This window comes from Eublepharis macularius, chromosome 8 (genome assembly GCF_028583425.1).
Source record: "Eublepharis macularius isolate TG4126 chromosome 8, MPM_Emac_v1.0, whole genome shotgun sequence".
Taxonomy (NCBI): Eukaryota; Metazoa; Chordata; class Lepidosauria; order Squamata; family Eublepharidae; genus Eublepharis; species Eublepharis macularius.
The window spans coordinates 98,986,335-99,007,820 of NC_072797.1; the positions used below are offsets into that span (position 1 = coordinate 98,986,335).

General features: G+C 44.7%; 1 protein-coding gene across 1 annotated transcript in view; it reads right to left on the reverse strand.

The window, feature by feature from the left end:
- TMC1 (transmembrane channel like 1) overlaps positions 1-19,380 on the reverse strand; it is a 71,452-nt gene extending 52,072 nt beyond the window's left edge. Inside the window, exons 1-2 of the mRNA XM_054987595.1 lie at positions 19,247-19,380; positions 5,419-5,509 (exon numbers count right to left, since the gene is read on the reverse strand). Coding sequence (XP_054843570.1) covers positions 5,419-5,509; positions 19,247-19,359 — 204 coding nt within the window. The 5' untranslated portion in view covers positions 19,360-19,380. The remainder of the gene's footprint in view (positions 1-5,418; positions 5,510-19,246) is intronic.
- Positions 19,381-21,486: the final 2,106 nt, after the last annotated feature.

The window sequence follows — 21,486 nt, forward strand, 5'->3', positions numbered from 1 at the left end:
TCCCTGAAGCCCTTATGTATTTTTTCAGTTATGGGTGCCTTCTCACTAGGGATGTGCGTTTCGGCATTCAGAATGCCGAAAGAATGCCGAAACAAAAGTGTTTCGGCTTCTTTCAGGGAATGCCGAAACGTTTCGGGGAATCCCGAAACGTTTCGGGTAGCCGAAAGAAAAAAGCCGAAACGTTTCGGGATTCTTTCGTCTTTCATTCGGCTTTTCAATGGGAAAATGCCTCCGTCTTCCCGGACGTGTGGGGGAGGCATCTTCCCACCGAATAAGCCCAAAATTGGTGGGGACCTTCCTCTAACCCTTCTCTAACAACCACCCAAGTTTCAGACAGATTGGACTTTGGGGGGCCATGTTATGGCCCCCCAAAGCAGGTCCCCCCATCCTCCCATAAAGGAGCATCTTCTTCATTATTTCCTATGGGGAAAAAATGAAGAAGCAGGCTTCCTTTGCCAGGGGTGGCATTTTGCATGCAAAATGCCCCCTTACCCTCAGGGGCCCTTCTCCCACCCCTCCTCCCACCCCCCACCAAGGCTCAGCCTGCTCCCACTTGGGGGGGCCATTTCATGGCCTCCCCAAGTAGGTGCTCTAATCTCTACCACTGACAGCTGGGGGAGGCTTGTGTTGCCAGGGGTGGCATTTTGCATGCAAAATGCCCCCCAACCCTCTGGGGCCCTTCTCCCACCCCTCCTCCCACCCCCCACCAAGGCTCAGCCTGCTCCCACTTGGGGGGGCCATTTCATGGCCTCCCCAAGTAGGTCCTCTCAGCCCCTAAATTCCACCCCTTACAGCTCCACACAAACCCAATTCCCCCCAGCTGCCACACACAGACCCAAATCCCCACATTAGCCCCTCACAGACCCAAATCCACCCCCACCTGCCCCACACCCATAACCCCAGGAACAGGCTGGCAAAGGCCAGCCCTCTCCCTTTGTTCCCTATGCTGGGAACTTCTAAACTCTCTTTCCCTGGGCAATTCTGCACAGCCCAGGGGTGCCACAATGGTGGGCACACTTCTGAGTGTCAGCTGGTCCCTGTGAAAGAGCACCTGAACCACAGACACCCTCCCTCAAATTCCCCCACCACCTACAGAGATGGCTGGCCAGCCAGCCCCATTGTTCCCTATGATGGGAACCAACTGCACAACAAAGAATAAAACAAGAACAACACAAAATAAAGTTTTTTAAAAATTATTTTCTCCCTTCCAAAGTACAAGTAGGCAAAGCATTATGACACATAACACCAGCAGTCCCCCACACAGAAAAATAACACAACTCACTTAACATCAGAGAATCACAAAGCATGATTCCTGTCAAAAACACTTTATTTCTTGAACAGCTTTAGGCTACACAGCAGGGGGGGAACACCAAAGGGCATGGCAGCAGTATCTTACACAAAAATAACACAACTCACTTAACATCAGAGAATCACAAAAGCACAATTCCTGTCAAAAACACTTTATTTCTTGAACAGCTTTAGGCTACACAGCAGGGGGGGAACACCAAAGGGCATGGAAGCAGTATCTTACACAAAAATAACACAACTCACTTAACATCAGAGAATCACAAAAACACAATTCCTGGCAAAAACACTTTATTTCTTGAACAGCTTTAGGCTACACAGCAGGGGGGGAACACCAAAGGGCATGGAAGCAGTATCTTACACAAAAATAACACAACTCACTTAACATCAGAGAATCACAAAAACACAATTCCTGGCAAAAACACTTTATTTCTTGAACAGCTTTAGGTTACACAGTAGGAGGGCACAAAAGGGCATGATAGCAATGTACTACAAAAAATAATACAACCCACTTCACCGTTTTTGACAGCAATTGTGTTTGTGTGATTCTCTGAGGTGAAGTGAGTTGTGTTATTTTTGTGTAGTACACTGCTTTCCTGCTCTGTGGTGCCTTCCTACTGTGTAACCTAAAGCAGTTACAGAAATAAAGTGCTTTTGACAGCAATTTTTTGGGGTGATTCTTTAATGTGAAGTGAGTTGTGTTATTTTTGTGTAAGATACTGCTTCCATGCCCTTTGGTGTCCCCCCCCCTGCTGTGTAGCCTAAAGCTGTTCAAGAAATAAAGTGTTTTTGACAGGAATTGTGCTTTTGTGATTCTCTGATGTTAAGTGAGTTGTGTTATTTTTGTGTAAGATACTGCTGCCAAGCCCTTTGGTGTTCCCCCCTGCTGTGTAACCTAAAGCTGTTCAAGAAATAAAGTGTTTTTGACAGGAATCGTGCTTTGTGATTCTCTGATGTTAAGTGAGTTGTGTTATTTTTCTGTGTGGGGGACTGCTGGTGTAATGTGTCATAATGCTTTGCCTACTTGTACTTTGGAAGGGAGAAAATAATTTTTTAAAAACTTTATTTTGTGTTGTTCTTGTTTTATTCTTTGTTGTGCAGTTGGTTCCCATCATAGGGAACAATGGGGCTGGCTGGCCAGCTATCTCTGTAGGTGGTGGGGGAATTTGAGGGAGGGTGTCTGTGGTTCAGGTGTTCTTTCACAGGGACCAGCTGGCACTCAGAAGTGTGCCCACCATTGTGGCACCCCTGGGCTGTGCAGAATTGCCCAGGGAAAGAGAGTTTAGAAGTTCCCAGCATAGGGAACAAAGGGAGAGGGCTGGCCTTTGCCAGCCTGTTCCTGGGGTTATGGGTGTGGGGCAGGTGGGGGTGGATTTGGGTCTGTGAGGGGCTAATGTGGGGATTTGGGTCTGTGTGCGGCAGCTGGGGGGGAATTGGGTTTGTGTGGGGCTGTAAGGGGTGGACTTTAGGGGCTGAGAGGACCTACTTGGGGAGGCCATGAAATGGCCCCCCCAAGTGGGAGCAGTCTGAGCCTTGGTGTGGGGTGGGAGGAAGGGTGGGAGAAGGGCCCCAGAGGGCTGGGGGGCATTTTGCATGCAAAATGCCACCCCTGGCAACACAAGCCTCCCCCAGCTGTCAGTGGTAGAGATTAGAGCACCTACTTGGGGAGGCCATGAAATGGCCCCCCCAAGTGGGAGCAGGCTGAGCCTTGGTGGGGGGTGGGAGGAGGGGTGGGAGAAGGGCCCCAGAGGGTTGGGGGGCATTTTGCATGCAAAATGCCACCCCTGGCAACACAAGCCTCCCCCAGCTGTCAGTGGTAGAGATTAGAGCACCTACTTGGGGAGGCCATGAAATGGCCCCCCCAAGTGGGAGCAGGCTGAGCCTTGGTGGGGGGTGGGAGGAGGGGTGGGAGAAGGGCCCCTGAGGGTAAGGGGGCATTTTGCATGCAAAATGCCACCCCTGGCAAAGGAAGCCTGCTTCTTCATTTTTTCCCCATAGGAAATAATGAAGAAGATGCTCCTTTATGGGAGGATGGGGGGACCTGCTTTGGGGGGCCATGTTATGGCCCCCCAAAGTCCAATCTGTCTGAAACTTGGGTGGTTGTTAGAGAAGGGTTAGAGGAAGGTCCCCACCAATTTTGGGCTTATTCGGTGGGAAGATGCCTCCCCCAGACGTCCGGGAAGACGGAGGCATTTTCCCATTGAAAAGCCGAATGAAAGACGAAAGAATCCCGAAACGTTTCGGCTTTTTTCTTTCGGCTACCCGAAACGTTTCGGGATTCCCCGAAACGTTTCGGCATTCCCTGAAAGAAGCCGAAACACTTTTGTTTCGGCATTCTTTCGGCATTCTGAATGCCGAAACGCACATCCCTAGTGAGAAGGCACCCATAACTGAAAAAATACATAAGGGCTTCAGGGAGATCCCAAAAAGAGACAGACAGAGAGAAACAAGCACAACTGACATTCCCCATTTATTCCCAATTACATAGCAACATGGAAGATTTCACTTACCGATCAGCACCGTGCAACATCATGTGAGGTTAGTGCTCTGCAGTTACACCAAGTCCACATAGGCTGTTTTCACACGTCTTACCGGCTGCACAAAACTTGGGTGGTTGTTAGAGAAGGGTTAGAGGAAGGTCCCCACCAATTTTGGGCTTATTCGGTGGGAAAATGCCTCCTCCAGGCGTCCTGGAAGACGGAGGCATTTTCCCATAGAAAAAAGCCGAAAGAATGCCGAAATAATGCCGAAAGAATCCCGAATCCCGAATCCCGAAAGAGATTCTTGTTTCGGCTTTCAGCTTTAACGATAGAGAATTTTCTTTCGGCTTTCTACTTTCGGCTATAGCCGAAAATTTTTGGCTTGCACACCCCTACTTCTCACCCTTAGAATAGATCTTTGACTTGATGCTTTGGACTTAGAAACGTTGATGCTAAGAATGCTCTGTTGTACCTATGTTGTACCATCACGTCTTAGAAGAGCAAGAGTCTCAGCCTGGTATGTACAGTGTTAGGCTTAGTTAGATCTTCATTGTTTTATCTGTCCTTTTACACACTTGCCAAAATATAACATTTTATGCACATTTATAATAAACAAAATATTATTTATGACTGTGTGGCATTTCTTTGACCCTTGGCTTTAACCTAAACGAGTGCCCTGACCAGTTTAGTCCAACTAGGACTTGGTTGGGGAAAACGGTAGCAGCACTACCAATGCTGCATTCAGTGTGCGTTCACTTAGGAGCAGGGCTTTAACCCTACTCCTAAATGATTCCTCTGGGCTAGTGGGTTTTATTTTCTTTACAGTGCTTTGTGCTTCCTGTTCCTGCACTTCTTTACTTTATCCAAAATTGAGTATTTCCACTTCTCCCAGCAAAGAGATGTGCAGCACTTCTCCCATAAGGAGCATGTATATCTGCTTATCAGGAGTTAAGTGAAAATTCATTTTTTTGATGAAATGAGAAATACAAAGACAGAAAGCATGCATCTGCCTCCCCATCTGTGTATTTCTTCAACATTTGAAGCTGCTTCTTATTTCCCTAAACCTCTTAGTGAAGGCACTGGGACTTAAACATGATCCTAAATATCAGGATCCTAAATTTAGCTTTTTAAAATGTTTCTAGGTTGCATACCACTGTTAAGTATGCGCAATGGAACATCCATTGATTTTGCAGAAAGTTTAACAAAGTTATATTCTAATATAAAATTATCTGGATTTCTCAGTCTGTGATTTTTTTAAAGCATTGTCTGTTTTTGATGTGTACATCTATTCTCTGTTTACACCTAGTGTAAATCTTCATGAAAAGGTATATCCCCCACTGATTGGGTCAATACTTGAATTCTCAGAATTTCATTTTTGTTTGTTTCTTGTTTTCCTCTGCTTGATTCTTGCTGAGCTTTAATGTAAAGGTGAGAAGAGAACACAAACATGAGCAACAACAGTTTATATAAAATCTAAACAATATTACACAGCATTGAAAGAAATGTCCTGTACCAAAAATGTACAAGGATTGTTTAAAAACAACTCAATACAACCCAAATTACAGTTACCATTCATGCTAGAAGACACTCAAAGTCATTGTCATTAAATAGAAACAACAAAAATAAACCTTACTTTCATCATCATCACTTTATATGCATAAAACTGTTTGCCTTTGCCTTTGCCAAGAGCCCCTTCAAATTTGTCCACAAACCTCTGGGCTTCTCTGAAAAAAAGGAACATAAAAAGGCATACATGGGATAATTGTATGACTGGTAGTCTCTTCCGCTGAAATGCTGAAAGGCATATTACATTCCTCAAGACTGATCTTTCCACATGAGACCTTAGGACCAAAGTAGACACCATACACACATTAATTGTGTGGTTGCCACCCAAAATGGCAGCCAAGTCACTTCCCTCTTTCTCCTGTCTAATACAACTGGCCTTTGTCCCAGTTCTACAGTATTCTGCATTTCCCCACCCGTTTCCTGCCACATCTAATGATACGAAACAGGGCCAGGGGCAAATATCTTGACATCAGAATAGATGTCTTAAAGGAGAAAAGGAGAAACTAGACAGGCAGCTGCCATTTTTACCAGTAGTCCTGTGTTTAGTCTAACATTATATTTCGCCTTAGCACAGCTAGGAGTCACCAAATGCAATTCTTCTTAGCTACTGTTCTGACAGAGAATCCAAGATCACCAAGATTGCCTCATCTGAACAAATTACAGTTGAATTAGTTGATTTTTTTCCTTATGGAATATATACTATATTTTTATAAATGCTGATATTATGGCATTCCTGGTTTTCTACTACATAATAGTATCTTATTTGTGTGCATAATGATTATAATTTACCACATTTGTATCCCATATTCCCTGTAAGGCAGACCCGCACAATTTGTCACCCACTGTGGTGTACACAAACTGAATAGCATTTGTAAAATTTATCATGATTGAACAATTAAATCTTCTTCCCACAGGATAGGTACTTGTGCTTCCTCGCATAAGTGGTACACTGGTGGGGGAAAGTGCTACCAAGTCACAGCCAACTTATGGTGCCCCTGTAGGGTTTTCAAGGAAAGAAATGAATGGAGATGGTTTGATGTTGCCTGCCTCTGTGTAGTGACCATGGACTTCCTTGGTAGTCTCCCATCTAAGCACTAACCAAGATTAAATTTGCTTAGCTTTCAAGACTAGCCTGGGTCATCCAGGGCAAGGCAACTGGTACATTACTCATTGGTCAAGTGGTACACTACTCCTTCGGAAATGAATGGGCTCACACACAAGGCTCTGGACTGGGATGACTATCTACATGAACGCCTTTTGCTTTTTAAAAAGAGTTATGTTTCACAATAAAAGGAATATACTGCATATTTAACAGCAACTCGTAGAGCATCATGAGCTAGCAGACATTTCAATATGTGAAGCACCAGACTACAGGATCTTAATTCTGGTGTACTAACAAACAGCCCCTAGAATAAGGTGTAAAGTCTTCTACTCACAGTTCACCACTTTGCACTGATATTGTAAACAGGCCCTGGATATTATTTCAGGGTGCACCTGAAGCTGCCTTGCAGGCGAGTGCTGAGTGGGGGAGGAGAGTGGGGAGGAGGCACGGTGACAAAACACACAGACACAGTGCTGGAGGTAAAGAGGCCACAACTTTATTGAGATTACAGCTCAAGGAACAAAGGTGCGCATAGGGCACAGATCTGAGCATCGGCTGACCCACCTGTCATGCCAATGACCCACACACCCCCTCAGACCCCTGATGAGGGGGGGAACCATGGGATGACAGTCAGTGGGATGCCATGTGGGTGTACACCCCTCTGCCACATGGGAGTGAGGTGGACTGACAGCCCCCGACTGGGCATGCACCAGCCATTTAAGCTCAAACACCTTTATCCAAAAAATAACTTTGGTAAACTGTGAGTCTGTTAGAGTTGAGAAAACTATAAAAAGGAATTGTGGCAGAGTTGGCAGAAGTAGAAAGCACAATGGAAAATAAAATCTGGATATCACACCATGCAAAATAGCATACAGACCACTACAACAACCATGTTTCTTTACTGGTCCCTACCACAGACTGACTCAAGTGAAAGAGGTCCATACTCACCCACAAATTCTAAGTCACCTCCATTTGAAATTGTACTGTTGCATCAGCTGAAAATGCATAAAAGCACGAGATCCTAACAACACCATCAGTGGACCCAATAACATCAGCCATATCATCTCAGGTTCATACTCTTGCTCATCCTCTAATGTGATTTATGCCATCATGTGTTAGCAATGCCTTTCCACCCTCTTGGACAAACTGGCCAATCCCTTCAACAAAGAATTATGTACATAAGTCTGACATCAGAAACCAAAACATTCAAAAAACTAGTGGGAGAACATTTTAACCTTCCAGGACATTCAGTTTCTGACCTGAAAGTAGTAGTTATCCTGCAGAGGAACTTCAAAGGGAGATTAGAAAGAGAGACTGCTGAATTACAACTGATAAAGAAGCTCGAGACAATGCATCCAGATGGACTGAATCGAGACCTAGGCTTCCAATCTCATTACCAATACTGATTTCTCTACATCCACTGCCCCTCTGCATACCTTACCCTATTTAACACACCTGTCATTGTCATTTCCCAGCTATTATCATTTGGCTTCTGCAATCACTCGACTCCCCAAGATATAAGAACAGATGGACTCACATTCTAGCTGTATCTGAAGACATGAGCTGTGAGTGACTCACAAAAGCTCATTCCCTACCACAAATTTTGTTAGTCTTATAGGCAGAGGTCATTTCATAGAAAAAGAGCTGCAGAAACTCATTAGCATAACTCATTAGCATATGCCACACCCCTTGATTGAGCCAAAATGGCCAGGATTTGGCTGCTGCCAGACTGGGGAGTGTTCCACCACCTGGCAATGGCCAGGCCAAAACAGGCCCAAAATGTCTCAAAATAGCCAATTTTGGGCACGTTTTGGCCTGGATCAGGCCCAAAATGGCCCAGATCAGCCTGACACTGATAAGATCTGGGCCCACTCGGCCCCGATCTGGGCCAAAAGGAGCCCAAAATTGCCAGAATAGGCCATTTTGGGTGCGTTTTGGCCCGGATCAGGGATGAAATGGGCAGGACTGAGTTGGTGCTGGCCGGGGGAGGCTTCCCCCATGTGGCACCACCCAGATCCAGGCCATTTCAGCCCCAATCCAGGCCCCTTCTGCCCCAAAATGGGCCCCAAATGGCCAATAATAGCCATCTGGGCCCATTTTGGCTGGGATTGGGGTCAAAAAGGCCAGGACCTGGTCAGTGCCCAGCGGGAGAGGCTTTCCCCACCCAGCACCAACCCAATCCGGGCTGTTTCAGGCCAAATCTGGGCCAAAACAGGCCCAAAATAGCCCCAAATGGCCATTTTTGGCCCATTTCAGCCCGGATTGGGGCCACAATGGCCGGGACCGGGTTGGTGCCAGGTGGGGGAGGCTTCCCCCACCTGGCACCAACCCAATTTGTGCTGTTGCAGCCCCAATCTGGGCCATTTCGGCCCTTATCCAGGCAGAAACGGGTCCAAAATGGCCAAAAATGGCCATTTTGGGCCCGTTTCGGCCCAGATTGAGGACAAAACAGCCGGGATCAGTCAGTGCTGGGTGGGGGAAGGTTCCCCCACCTGGCACCGACCTGATCCCGGCTGTTTTGGCCTGGATTCAGGTCATTTTTACCCCAATCGAGGCCTAAACGGCCCTAAAGTCTGGTGGGCAGGGCCACCTGACTTGGGGGAACTGCCGGAACGCCATTCCAGTGCATTCCCCCTTGAAAGGAGCCCTGCTTATAGGTGCTACTACTAGACTCTTGCTCTTTTCTAAAAGTACTAGAAACTGGCCTTGCCATATGCCAGGAGGGTATAGAATAACCAGTATGTATTCTCCCACAACTTACTCATTAACCAACCCCAGGAACATTTACATGATGAATTAAAATATGTTATTGAATAGGTACTTAAGTATGCATCTCCAGGAAGCATCCCCACTGGATCTTTTAAAAGTAAAATATATAAATAGCAATTCTGCTGCTAGAGTGGAAGATTACAAAAGAAGACTACTGGATAATGAGAGAAATAATGTATATATGAGCGCATCCCATGAGCTAATTAAAAGGGCCTGAGCGCTGCAGCAGCCGTTAAGCCAAGTGGCACAACACTCTCGCTTTTGTTCTCCTCAAGCTGCCTCCCCTACAGATCCTGATTTCATGTTGCATTGACTTCATTCTTGTAAATATCTAGCTAGCTAGTCATTTCTATGCTGCTTTTCTCACAGAGGAGCCCAGGGCAGCTTACAGACATTTCTAACCCAACCAAATTAAATTATGCGATGCATATAAAGAAAGCAAACAGTTATTTGCTGCGTGGGACTTAATTCAATGGGCTGACTATTATCGGTTTTTATAATGCTCATTAACATCAAACTAAAAACTTTCTTATTACCACTTTTAAGGCTGGACCATAAATTATTCAAAGGTGCTGAATTAGGTTCTACAAGGAGGGGAAGCTGCAGCAACTTGCTGGGGTCACCTCCCTTTTCTCTGTATTACCTTCCACGCACTGTTCCTTCGTTCACCCCCTTTCCACTCCCCCTTCCCTGCTTCCTTCTCTCGATCCCATTCACTAACCAACATTTCTTTTATCTGCTCCCCACCATCTTCAGCTTTAATATTTATTTATTTCATTTATATCCCACCTTTCTCTCCAATGGGGACCCAAAGCAGCTTACATCATACTCTCCTCCTCCATTTTATCCTCACAACAACCAGTGAGGTAGGTCTGTGTAGAGTTGCTATATTGCATTAAAAAATTCAACAGACTATGGAGTTCTTCATGCGCACACGTGCACCGGGGCCTGTGTGATGATGTCATTTCAGAGTGACATCATCGCTGGCCAGTCCCCCTGGGGCTGAGGCTGGGCAGTGGGCAAGCAGGTCTGCCGCTTCCTGGGTGTGCAGGAGGAGGCCAAGCCAGCTGGTCGCTTCTCTAGTGCTCAGGTGAGTGAACAGGACTGCTGCTTCCCAGGCACGCAGGAAGAGGCCAAGCCAGTCGGTCACTCCTCCAGCAATCCAGCAGGCAAGTGAGCTGGAAGCAGGGGGGAGGTGGCACAGACATCATGGGATGCTGGGCAGGGACAACAGCAACTCCACCAGGAAAGCGGGGGAGAGGGGGCAGAGGTAGCGCAGGAAGGCCTGCTGGCACTACCACCAGCTCTGCAGCCCAGCAGTCAGCCACTCCTCTCCCGTGCACAAAAATACCAGACATTTATATCTCTGTTAATTTAATTGCTTTTTCCCAGACTTTGCAATAAAAAAACAAGTTGTCCGGAGGAAAATGGGACATCTGGCAACCTTAAAGGTGTGACTGGTCTAAGGCCACCCATCAAGCTTCCATTGCAGAGAGGGGAATTGAACCTGAGTCTCCTGTAAGGTTGCCAGGTCCCCTTACCCACCTGGTGTGGGGGAGGGGGAGAACCGGCACTCACCTTTGTGCCGTCCTGAGAGTGCTCATCGCACAGGCGCGGGAGCGTGCACATGCTTACAGCGGGCCAATTTGGGCTCTAAATGCTGTGAAGTATGGGAGCACTCTCAGGGCGGAGCAATGACATCATTCCCAGGAGTGCCGTCATGGCAACATCCTAGGATCACACCCAGGAGGCCACTTCCCCTGCCTTTCCTCCAACTTGTTTTGCAGAATACAGGTGTAAGATCATACAGGCACCAAGCAGCCAAGGGGTGGTTCATCTCCTTCATTCCATTTGGCTAAGCTTATCAGAAACTAGTTTGGAATAATTGCTCTGATGGGTGGTATGATTTAACCACATGTCCTAGCAAGGCCCTGATTGGTTCTTAAAGTCAGCTGGCCAATATGGAATAAGATGGGGTTTCAGTATGGTACTTTGCTCTTGGACCAACGTTCAGTTAGAGTGTTGGCCCTCGGCCATTGTGTTGCTGATTTTTACAAGGCATGGTTGGCAGAAGATCCTCCAAGGGATGTTTAGGGCTTTTAGTTTAATTAGTCTTTTATTATTTTAACTATCTTGTCTAGTACTCTAACAGTTTATCTTTTATGCACAATTTTAATAAATAATGTATTCTTTAATCCTGAGTGGTGTTTCTGGGTTTGGGCTTCCATTTAAATCAGCACCTTGGCCAATTGCTAGAGTTGCCAACTCTGGTTTGGGAAATACCTAGAGATTTTGTGGGTGGGGACTGGGGAAGGAGGGGAAAACAGCAGAGTATAATGCCATAGAGTTCATCCTCCAAAGCAGCCATTTTTCTCCTGGGGAACTGATCAGCTGGCTTCTGGCAGAGGAGTGGGGTATCAAACCCAGTTCTCCAGAATACAGCCCTGCCTCTCTTAACCACTACTCCAAACTGGCTCTCTCAAACTGGGTTGATTTCCAAAGTAACACCTGATAAGGCTTGAGACTTTATTCCCTTGGTTTCTGAGCCTAGGGTTAGTCAGAGGAAAGTGGGGGCAGGGTTTTCCTGACCCGCCCCCCAAGTATTTTGTTTCATCACCAGGAACCAAGGACGAGGGACTCTCTGATGACACAAGATGTCTGGCCATTGCTGCTGGGATAGGCCTCAATTAGTCATCCCTCATGGAGTGGCAGGCCAAACTAGCCCTGGAAGGGGCCCTCCAACTACCATTTAATGACAAAAACCAAGATTTGAAGTCAAGCAATAGTGTCATTGCGAAGCAACCCACACAATGCCCCCAGATACAAGAGGTCAACCACTTCTTAAATGTACAGGTACTGCCTGTCTGATGGAGGGAATACATAAACATGGAACATACCAGGGAATTTCAGAAGAAAATCAGCCTGTGTTTCATAGGTTACAGCAAAGCTTTTGACTGTGTAGATTATGAAAAGCTATGGAGTCTTAAAAGAAATGGGGGTTCCACAACATCTGATTGTTTTGATGTGCCACCTGTACTCTGGACAAGAAGCTACTGTCAGGCCAGAATATGGGGAAACTAAATGGTTTCCAATTGGCAAGGGTGTCAGACAAGGATGCATATTATCCCCCTACCTGTTCAACCTCTATGCAGAGTATATCATAAGGAAAGCTGGATTAGAGCTAGAAGAAGGTGGAATGAAAATTGTTGGGAGGAACATTAACAATTTGAGATATGCAGATGACACCATATTACTAGCAGAAAATAGTGAACACTTGTAATGACTACTGATGAAGGTTAAAGGAGAAAGCGCCAAAGCAGGATTACAACTGAACATCAAGAAGACAAAAGTAGGGTAGTAAAATTCCAATCAGACATACTTAATAGTCATTTTCCTCATTGTAGCCTGCTTATAATTCTAACTTTTCTGCATAGAAGCCTCTGTATGTATTCTAACAAATACAATGTTCTAGTTTACTAATTAAGGTTCGGGGGTGGGAAAAGTTAAAGCATTATATTATTTCAGGTTCAGCTCCTGGAAGTATTACGGCTCTTCTACCTTGGTAAGTGATACCAAGTACCTGAGTGGGGTATATACCCACAAGGTATAGAGAGCTGTTTAAATAACATGATCAAGTGATTTAAGTTTAACTGTAATTCTTCTCTTTTTTTGTTTAGTGCATAACACTTGATTAGCGAATCTAGCAATTTGTATCTATCTTTGTAGGGGGAGGGGGAGGTTAGGGAGGGAAGGTTTGTTAAGGATGGAGGGAGGGGTGGGCAATTTCAGCAGGAGGGAGGGTAGACAACTGTTTACGTAAATGTTAAGGCATGTTGGTAAAATTTTCCAAATTATTATTTTTCATAGCTTTAACTATAATCACTTTTAGATGTAGAATCCTTGTGATAATGTAACGCTAAAAATCTTTGTACAATATCTTATTTTGCTGTTGGAAAAAAAAGAACATTGCCAAAATATATGTTTAAAATTGATTAATAAATCTTTGTACTTTCTCCACAATATAACTTTAAAAAAAAAGAAGAAGAAGACAAAAGTAATGACTATCGAGGAATTACACAATTTTAAAGCTGACAATGAGGAAATTGAAGTTGTTCAAGATTTTCTATTCCTTGGCTCAATCATCAACCAACAGGGAGACCGCAGTGAAGAAATCAGAAGAAGATTGAGACTTGGAAGAGCAGCTGCGAGGGAGCTAGACAAGATCCTTAAAGATAATGATGTCTCTCTGGGAACCAAGATCAAGATAATCCAAACTATGGTATTCCCCATTGCCATGTATGGATGTGAAAGTTGGATGGTAAAGAAAGCTGACAGGAAGATTGATTCATTTGAAATGTGGTGCTGGAGGAGAATTTTGCAGATACCATGGTCAGCCAAAAAGACAAATAAGTGGGTACTAGATCAAATCAAGCCTGAATTCTCCTTAGAAGCTAAAATGACAAGACTAAAGGTATCGTACTTTGGTCATATTATGAGAAGACAAGATTCTCTGGAAAAGTCAATAATGCTAGGAAAAGTGATTCGGTTTCGTTTTCTCAGCCATGCCGGACGCTCCTCTCGGCTGGTTCGGGAGGAAACGACCGGGCACCCTGACCGGGCGGCTGATCCGCAAGGATTAGCCCCCAGGACTCCCAGGGAGGGAGCCAGGGTCCGGGACGCGGCGGGAAGAACTCCCCGAAATCAATGCGGGGGGGGGGGGGAATTGCCCGTTTGTCCCTATGGAGGCCGGCAGACGTGCGCGGCGCCTCGAGTGCCGCCAGGCAACGAGAAACGGCAAATAAAAGAAACAGGCGGAAGCCCGTAAACAAGCGAATCTCTTCTGTTCTACAAGCGTTTGTGAAGGAGAGGTTGATCTGAAGAAGACTCGTTCTTCCCCTTCGCTGAGTTCCAGAATTTTGTTGGCGCCCCCCCCCCCCAAAATGGCAGCAAAGAAGCAAAGTCCCGCTCTCGGTAAGTCAATCTCGGCTACCTTGAAGGGGGAGTCGCTCGAAGAGTTGGTGCGCAGGGCGGTGGTGGAAGCCATAAAACCCTTTGTTGACAAGCTGAACGAAACTGATCAAAGGGTGGGCTTAATTGAAAGCGAAGTGAAAACCATTAAGGCAGCAGCGGGGGGGGCAGAGAAGTCTGCTCTGGAAAGTGCATCACTTGTGAAGGCTACAAAAAAGGAGCTGAAGCTGGTTGAGAACCAGCTGATCGGGCTACAGATGGAACGAACGCAGACAATTTTGCGTCTCCAAAACGTGAAAGAGGAGGAAAAAGAGGATCTGTGGGAGGTGGTCTCGGAACTATTGGCGCCATTTTGGAGCTCCGTCGGGCTTCTTCAAAATATGCAACAAAGCGACAGTTGCCTCATGAGATCATTATTGACTTTTCATTTAAAAAGATTCGGGACACCTTCCTATATAACTCATACAATGCGGATTTGGACTTTATGGGTTTGAAAGTCAAGATTTTGAAGGACGTTCCATTTCTAGTCCGGAAACGGCGTTTTAAATATAAAAAGTTTGCAGCTCTTCTGAGGGACCATGGAATAAAGTACAAATGGTTATTCCCGGAAGGAATATGGTTCAGATATAAAGATCAGGCCTATAAGATATTATCAGAAGATCAACTAAAGGATTTTGAGAATAAAAACCCAGAACTCTGCTGCACCGAGAACGAAGAAAAGGAGGAGCCGGAGGGGGGGGAGGAGGAGGAGGAGAGCACCGCAACAGCGGTTGCACAGAGAGAACTGCGTCCGGGACCTAGAAGGGGGAGGAAAGTTTAATCAGAATTTGAAATTTTTATTCTCTGTATGATTAACCACTCCATCATTATCCTATGGAACTATTTTTGTATTATGACAGTATGAAGGGAAAACATTGAAGTGTAGTGTTTAGTGTTTGTAGTTCATTCCCCCCCCTTTTTTTTCTTTTTCTTTTTTTCTTTTTCCACCCCCCTTTGTCCCTTCCCTCTCCCCTTTCCTTGTGATAGTCTTGTGTAGTGCTGTGTAGTGTTTTGTAGTTATGAAAAATAAAAAAAAAATATAAAAAAAAATAATGCTAGGAAAAGTGGAAGGCAGCAGAAAAAGAGGAAGTCTTCAAACAAGATGGCTGGACTCAATAAACGAAGCCCCATCCTCCAATTTACAGGATCTGAGCAAGTCTGTGAAAGATAGAACATTTTGGAAGTCTTTCATTCATAGGGTCACCATAGGTCGGAGATGACTTGACAGCACATAACACACACACACACATAAACATATATAATGGACCAAAATTTAACACAGACTGGCTAGGTTCAGCATTTGCAAACCAGTGGGTCGTGGGACACCCATTTTTTTATGGATGCAACAACTTTTGGCTGGTCCAACAGTCTGTTGGGTTGTGTGAATCCAGGTGCTTTAAACTTGCTTCAGCTGACAGGCGGGGAGCTGAAGCAAGCCATGCCACCCATAGAGGCTGCCGGGCCCGGGCAAGGTCGAGCCACCCAGCCGTGCCGCAGCCCTGGCTCCCTGCCCTCGCTCTGCGGGGGGGAGGCGAACTACATAGCCCAGCTGATCTACGGCCCGGCTCCCATGGCACCACCCATGGAGGCTGCCAGGTCTGGGCAAGCTTGAGCCACCCATGCACGCCTCAGCCCGGGCTCCCTGCGCTCACTCTGCGGGGGCGGGAGGCAACCTGTGTAGCTCAGCTGATCTGCCATGGCAGCTGCCAGGTGAGCTCGCACTGCCCAGCTGAGCCACACACCTGGCTCCCTGCCCCACTCTGCTAGGCAGGCACCCGCACCTCTCAGCCACCCGTGGCTTGACACCTGGGTGACGGGTCAGCTCTACAGGGTGGGGTGGAGGCAAGCATGCAGCCCAGTCATGCTGTGGCCCCGGCTCCGCACCCTGCTCTTCAAGGCAAGCGCCTATGTCACCCAGCCACTTGGGTGACGAGTCGGCTCTGCAGGGGGGGGGGGAAGCGCACAGCCCAGCCAATCAATGGCCTGGCTCCCCATTGTGCTGACCGAGGAGGCCGCTGGGCAAGTGCAGTATATGTATATATATATATATATATATATATTTCTGTACTGTCAATTTATGGTTGCAGTCTCTGGATTTAAGTATCCACAGATGTAGTCATGTTGAGAATATATTGATAATGCAATCCTGCAAGACCTTAGATCTGATCTATTTAGAATAGCCAATGGAACAAAATTTATTTTAGCAAAGAATGGAGAGAGGTGAAATAACACTGACCTACCTTACAAGGTTGTTACTAAGATAAGTGTGTGTGTGTGTGTGTGTGTGAGAGAGAGAGAGAGAGAGAGAAAGAGAGAGAGAGAGAGAGAGAGAGAATATGTGTGAGAGAGTGAGAATGTGAGTTAATGTGTGTGTGTGTGTGTGTGCATGAGAGAGAAATTCTATGGACATTCTAGAGTGCTTTATAAACGCCAAGTCATTTTCTTAAATTATCTGAAAGTTTATAAAGCCTCTTTAAAACATAAAGCAAACCTTTTGCATCCTTATTCAAGAGTGAGAAAGTGCCAGAACACAGGAAATACAAAACTCAGCTTTGTAATCAGTTGGATCATGTGTTATAGGTAAATTATCAATAACACAAGACCGGCCAAAGTGTTCCCTTTTAGCTAACCATGAAAGCATTATTAAAGTCAAAGAAACATTAATCTAATTACCAACACAAGATGCATCAATGCTTCATGAGGCCAGGTATTATTGTCCTTAAATGGCCTGGCTTAATAATTAATTGTAGGTATGAGGTTGCAACTCTCAGAGTGCTAGGTGTCCTGTACTTGAGCTGTTTAAGGCTTGCAAAAGTGGGGAATGAATTACTGAACTTAAGAGGCTGCAGCACAAGCAGACGATTCAGGAGGATTGCTCAACTTTTCAGTAACAGGTCAGGATGGATACAGTCACCAGCTCAGGTCTCATTAAGAGCAATGTGCTGTTAATATTGATCAACTTGGACTTAAGATGACTGGTTTTAAAAAATGGCAAAAACACCACTGTTGCCAGATTTTGTTGCTCCTTAAGGTTATATGGCCCTTCATACTTATACTCGTTCTAACAATTTTGAGCCAATTAGCCAGTGTGGTATAGTCATTAGTTAGACTAGGATCTAGGAGACCCAGGTTCGAATCCCCACTGTGCTATGAAAGCTCGCTGGGTGACCTTGGGCCAGTCACATGCTCTCAGCCTAACCTACCTCACAGGGTTGTTGTGAGGGTAAAATAGTAAGAAAGAAGAAGAATGTAAGCGGTTTAGATCTGAATCATGAAGAATCATGAAGAGACCCACTCCACTGGGGAAAAAAGATGGGGGATGAATAAAGTAAAGAGAGAAATATATAATTTGACTGATCCAAACAACAAAACAAAGTGAGTTCTGCGGCACCTTAAATAATCACCCGTGTATTGTGGAAGAGCTCTGTGGCACAGAGTGGTAAGCTGCAGCACTACAGCCCAAGCTCTGCTCACGAGTCACAACCTGAGTTCGATCCTGGCGGAAGCCAGGTTCAGATAGCCAGCTCAAGATTGACTTAGAGCCAAGCTACAAGTGACGCCTTACACAGGTTGGACACTGGTCAGCTTCCCTCAAGTTTTGATGGGAAATGTAGGCATCCTGGTTTTACAGCTTGGTTCTCCATTACAGCTGCAAGACCAGGATGCCTACATTTCCCATCAAAACTTGAGGGAAGCTGACAAGTGTCCAACCTGTGTAAGGCGTCACTTGTAGCTTGGCTCTAAGCCTTCCATCCTTCCATGGTTGGTAAAATGAGTACCCAGTTTCCTGGTGGTAAAGTGTAGATGACTGGGAAAGGCAATGGCAAACCACCCCATAACAAAAAGTGTGCCAAGAAAATATCATGATGTGACGTCCCCCCATGGGTCAGTAATGACTCGGTGCTTGCACAGGGGACTACCTTTTTGTATTGTGCTATGGGTTTACACAGACAATAGTGTACACCATCAGAAGTATGCAAAAGGCATTGTAAAACTTTCTGTTTGAAATGATATCATATGAGATTAAAATTTTGTCCCTGGTGTTTGATCTGTGATGACACAGTCACATGTGCAAGTGACAATGGGCATATGGTACAATATTATCTGGTTTGTGTGTTCATCATTCCAAATACAACAACAACCACATGTAGAAGACCAGGTTTGATACCCAGCAGTATTCTGTCTGTCCCCCCACCTTCCAAAGGAGTGTGCATGGATTTACCCTGTGCCTGTATTTATCCTCACCAACTCTTGAAGGTTAATTAGGCTAAGAGTGAGTGAGTAATTGGCTCAATGTCACCCAGTCAGCTTCAGGACAAAATAAGGATTTGAACTCAGTTCTTGCTGATTGTAGCCCAACACTAAGCACCACAAAACACTGAACTCATTACTCATATGGAGGAGCCTTGGTAAGAACTGACAGCGTGACTACTGTGATATGCACAATTATGGATATTTATAAAAGGACTGTGGCAATTGGGAAGATGATGGCAGGCACAAAATCCCCCATACAGAGGCACCATATTTCACAAGTGACGTCTAACAAGCTACAAGCCCACTGGCAGCACTATATGACCCTGAGAGCCAAGCTACAAGTGACACCTGACACAAGTTGGACACTTGTCAGCTTTCCTCAAGTTTTGATGGGAAATGTAAGCATCCTGGTCTTGCAGCTATAATGGAGAGCCAAGCTGTAAAACCAGGACGCCTACATTTCCCATCAAAACTTGAGGTAAGCTGACAAGTGTCCAACCTGTGTAAGGCGTCACTTGTAGCTTGGCTCTGAGTTTCAAACACATGGGTCACTGTTACAAGGCATTGATGACAGCCAAATCAAATTGTAACTTGCTTGTGTGAATGAGCCAATCAGATCACCATAGACAGAACTTATCTCAAACAAGAGAATGCTGTCACTTCACACATTCATCCACAAGTCATTAACAGCTGAATAACTGCATAACATATATGAATCTATGAACTGGCCCTACAACAAGAAGGTATTACAGTGAGACCATACTTTAAGACTTCCATTTTCTTTTTCATCTTCCAAGGCTTGTTTCGTAATGTCGCAATTAACTTCTTTTTCTCTTCCACTGCTTCCTTCAACTTATTCATTTCCTCCTCTGTCATTTCATCCTCATCAGAACTAGAATCAGATCTTTTTTAAAAAAAGCAAATATAGAAGAAAAACTTAGGAACTTGGTTAGAAGTTCTATACTGCTTTTCTTTGTTGTATATTTACAGTACTGATATTTGTACTGAAAAAGCAATAAAACATGAGTCTAAAAAGTAAATTTAAAACTTAGCTTCATCCTGATAAATCCAACATCAATTACAATCTAGAGTGCATAGTTAATTTTTTTTCTCAAATAAGATCATAACCGGCTGCCGAGATGCAAACAAAGATGGTCACCCAAGTTATTCAAGAAGGAAAGAATTCCACAAGATAAGGCCGATCTCAGGAAACCCTGCCCCATTTGATCACACCTGGCTCAAAAAATAGCTTAGGTTCAATATAGACAAGACACTGGGCTAGGATTGCCAACTATGGGTTGAGATATTCCTGAAGATTTGGTGGTAGAGTCTGGAGAGTGTGGAATTTGGGGAGTGACCACAGCAGCATATGAAGCCATGGAGTTCACCCTCCAAAGTAGCCATTTTCCCTGAGGAACTGATCTCTGTTGTCTGGTGATCAGTTGTCATGTTGGCAACCAAACACTGTGATCAGATCTTACTAATGTTTTGAAAATGCTCAGTTTTGATGGAGGCCATGTGAGGTGAAAGAGGGAGGGGTTTATGGAAATTGGCCAACTTGCTAAAGCTCATATCTTTCTGATCCATCTCAGAATTAGAGCTAAGTGGCTTCTGAATGGATGTATGTACCTCATTTATATAGTCTATTTGTATTGCCATAAAACATCTTTGCTGTTTTATATAGAGCTGTCAGTGCTATCATACACTTTGAAAAGCATTTCTCTTTACATTTTATAAACTGTTTAGTCTTCAGGATGTCATTTTCAGATACACTTGCTTTTCTTCCGTGATGAAAGCAGAGGGTTGTTATTTATTTATTTTTGGTATCCTGCAGGATTTTATCTGACTTAAAAATAGCTTGTTTCTATAAAAATCAGGCCTCGGAAAAGTATGTGATCTTGATGAACTGTTCATCTAAATCTAAGAGAAGTGTTTCTTACAGACACTTAGATTACTTTAAATTACCTTAGTTATTATCTCAAGACATATTGGTTGTTGGATGTCCTTCATTTTCTGAGGAGCTTTTTATCTCCTGCCATCACAATCTCATAGAGCCTGATGGATGTCCCATATTTCTATTTTTTTAAAAAACATTTCCTTAGAGGTGTTTTCTTTCAGATGCCACAGCTCTAAATATGCCTTATTGTGGACATTTTGATCTCCCAACGTTACAGGAAACATTACAGAGAATCCAAAAGCCAGAAAACTGAAATCTTCAACCCATTAATTAATTTTATTATTCATCACACTTAAATCCCACCCTTTAAATGGTGTATCTGGATGAGTATTATTTCATTTCATTATTTTATTATTTTGCTCACAACAATCCTAGAAGGAAGGTTAGGCTGAGAGGGAATGGCTATCTGATGGTTATCCTATAAGCATCAGAAATGAATGAGAATTTGACCTTAACAATTTAAATGGGATTACTCCAAAGTAAGTGGTTGAAAATGTGCTCTTTTACATATCATAGTTTGAGAAAACTACCCCCCCCATAAGTCATTTCCTAGCATGATTAATTTTTTCTAATGGAAGAAGGGGAAGCAGAAGTCAATTGCAACAGCCAGCATGATATAATGTTTAGAGTGTTGGACTAAGATCTGGAAGATGCTGGTTGAAAACCCCTCTCTACCATGGAAGATTGCTGGGTGACTTTGGGTCACTCACGCATTTGTGGTCTAACCTACCTCAGAGGGTTGCTGTGCGAATAAAATGGAGAAGGGGAGAATGTTGTTAATTGAGTTGTGTCCCCATTGGGGGAAAAAATGGGGTATATATGAAATAAATAAATGTCCAACTCTCAGTTCCATCCAAGGCTCCCCTTTTCCAAGCCAATGCTTTAATGATGCTTCAGCTTTTGGAAGAAGGGGAGGCAGCAGCCTGGAACCCACCTATTACACTTCTGACGTACAGACCCACCCCAGTTTGCAGCGAGAAGCTCTTTATCTGGTAGTTCAGCTGCTATATGGCACCCAATCAGTTTCTCTGGAAAGTATCCAGTCA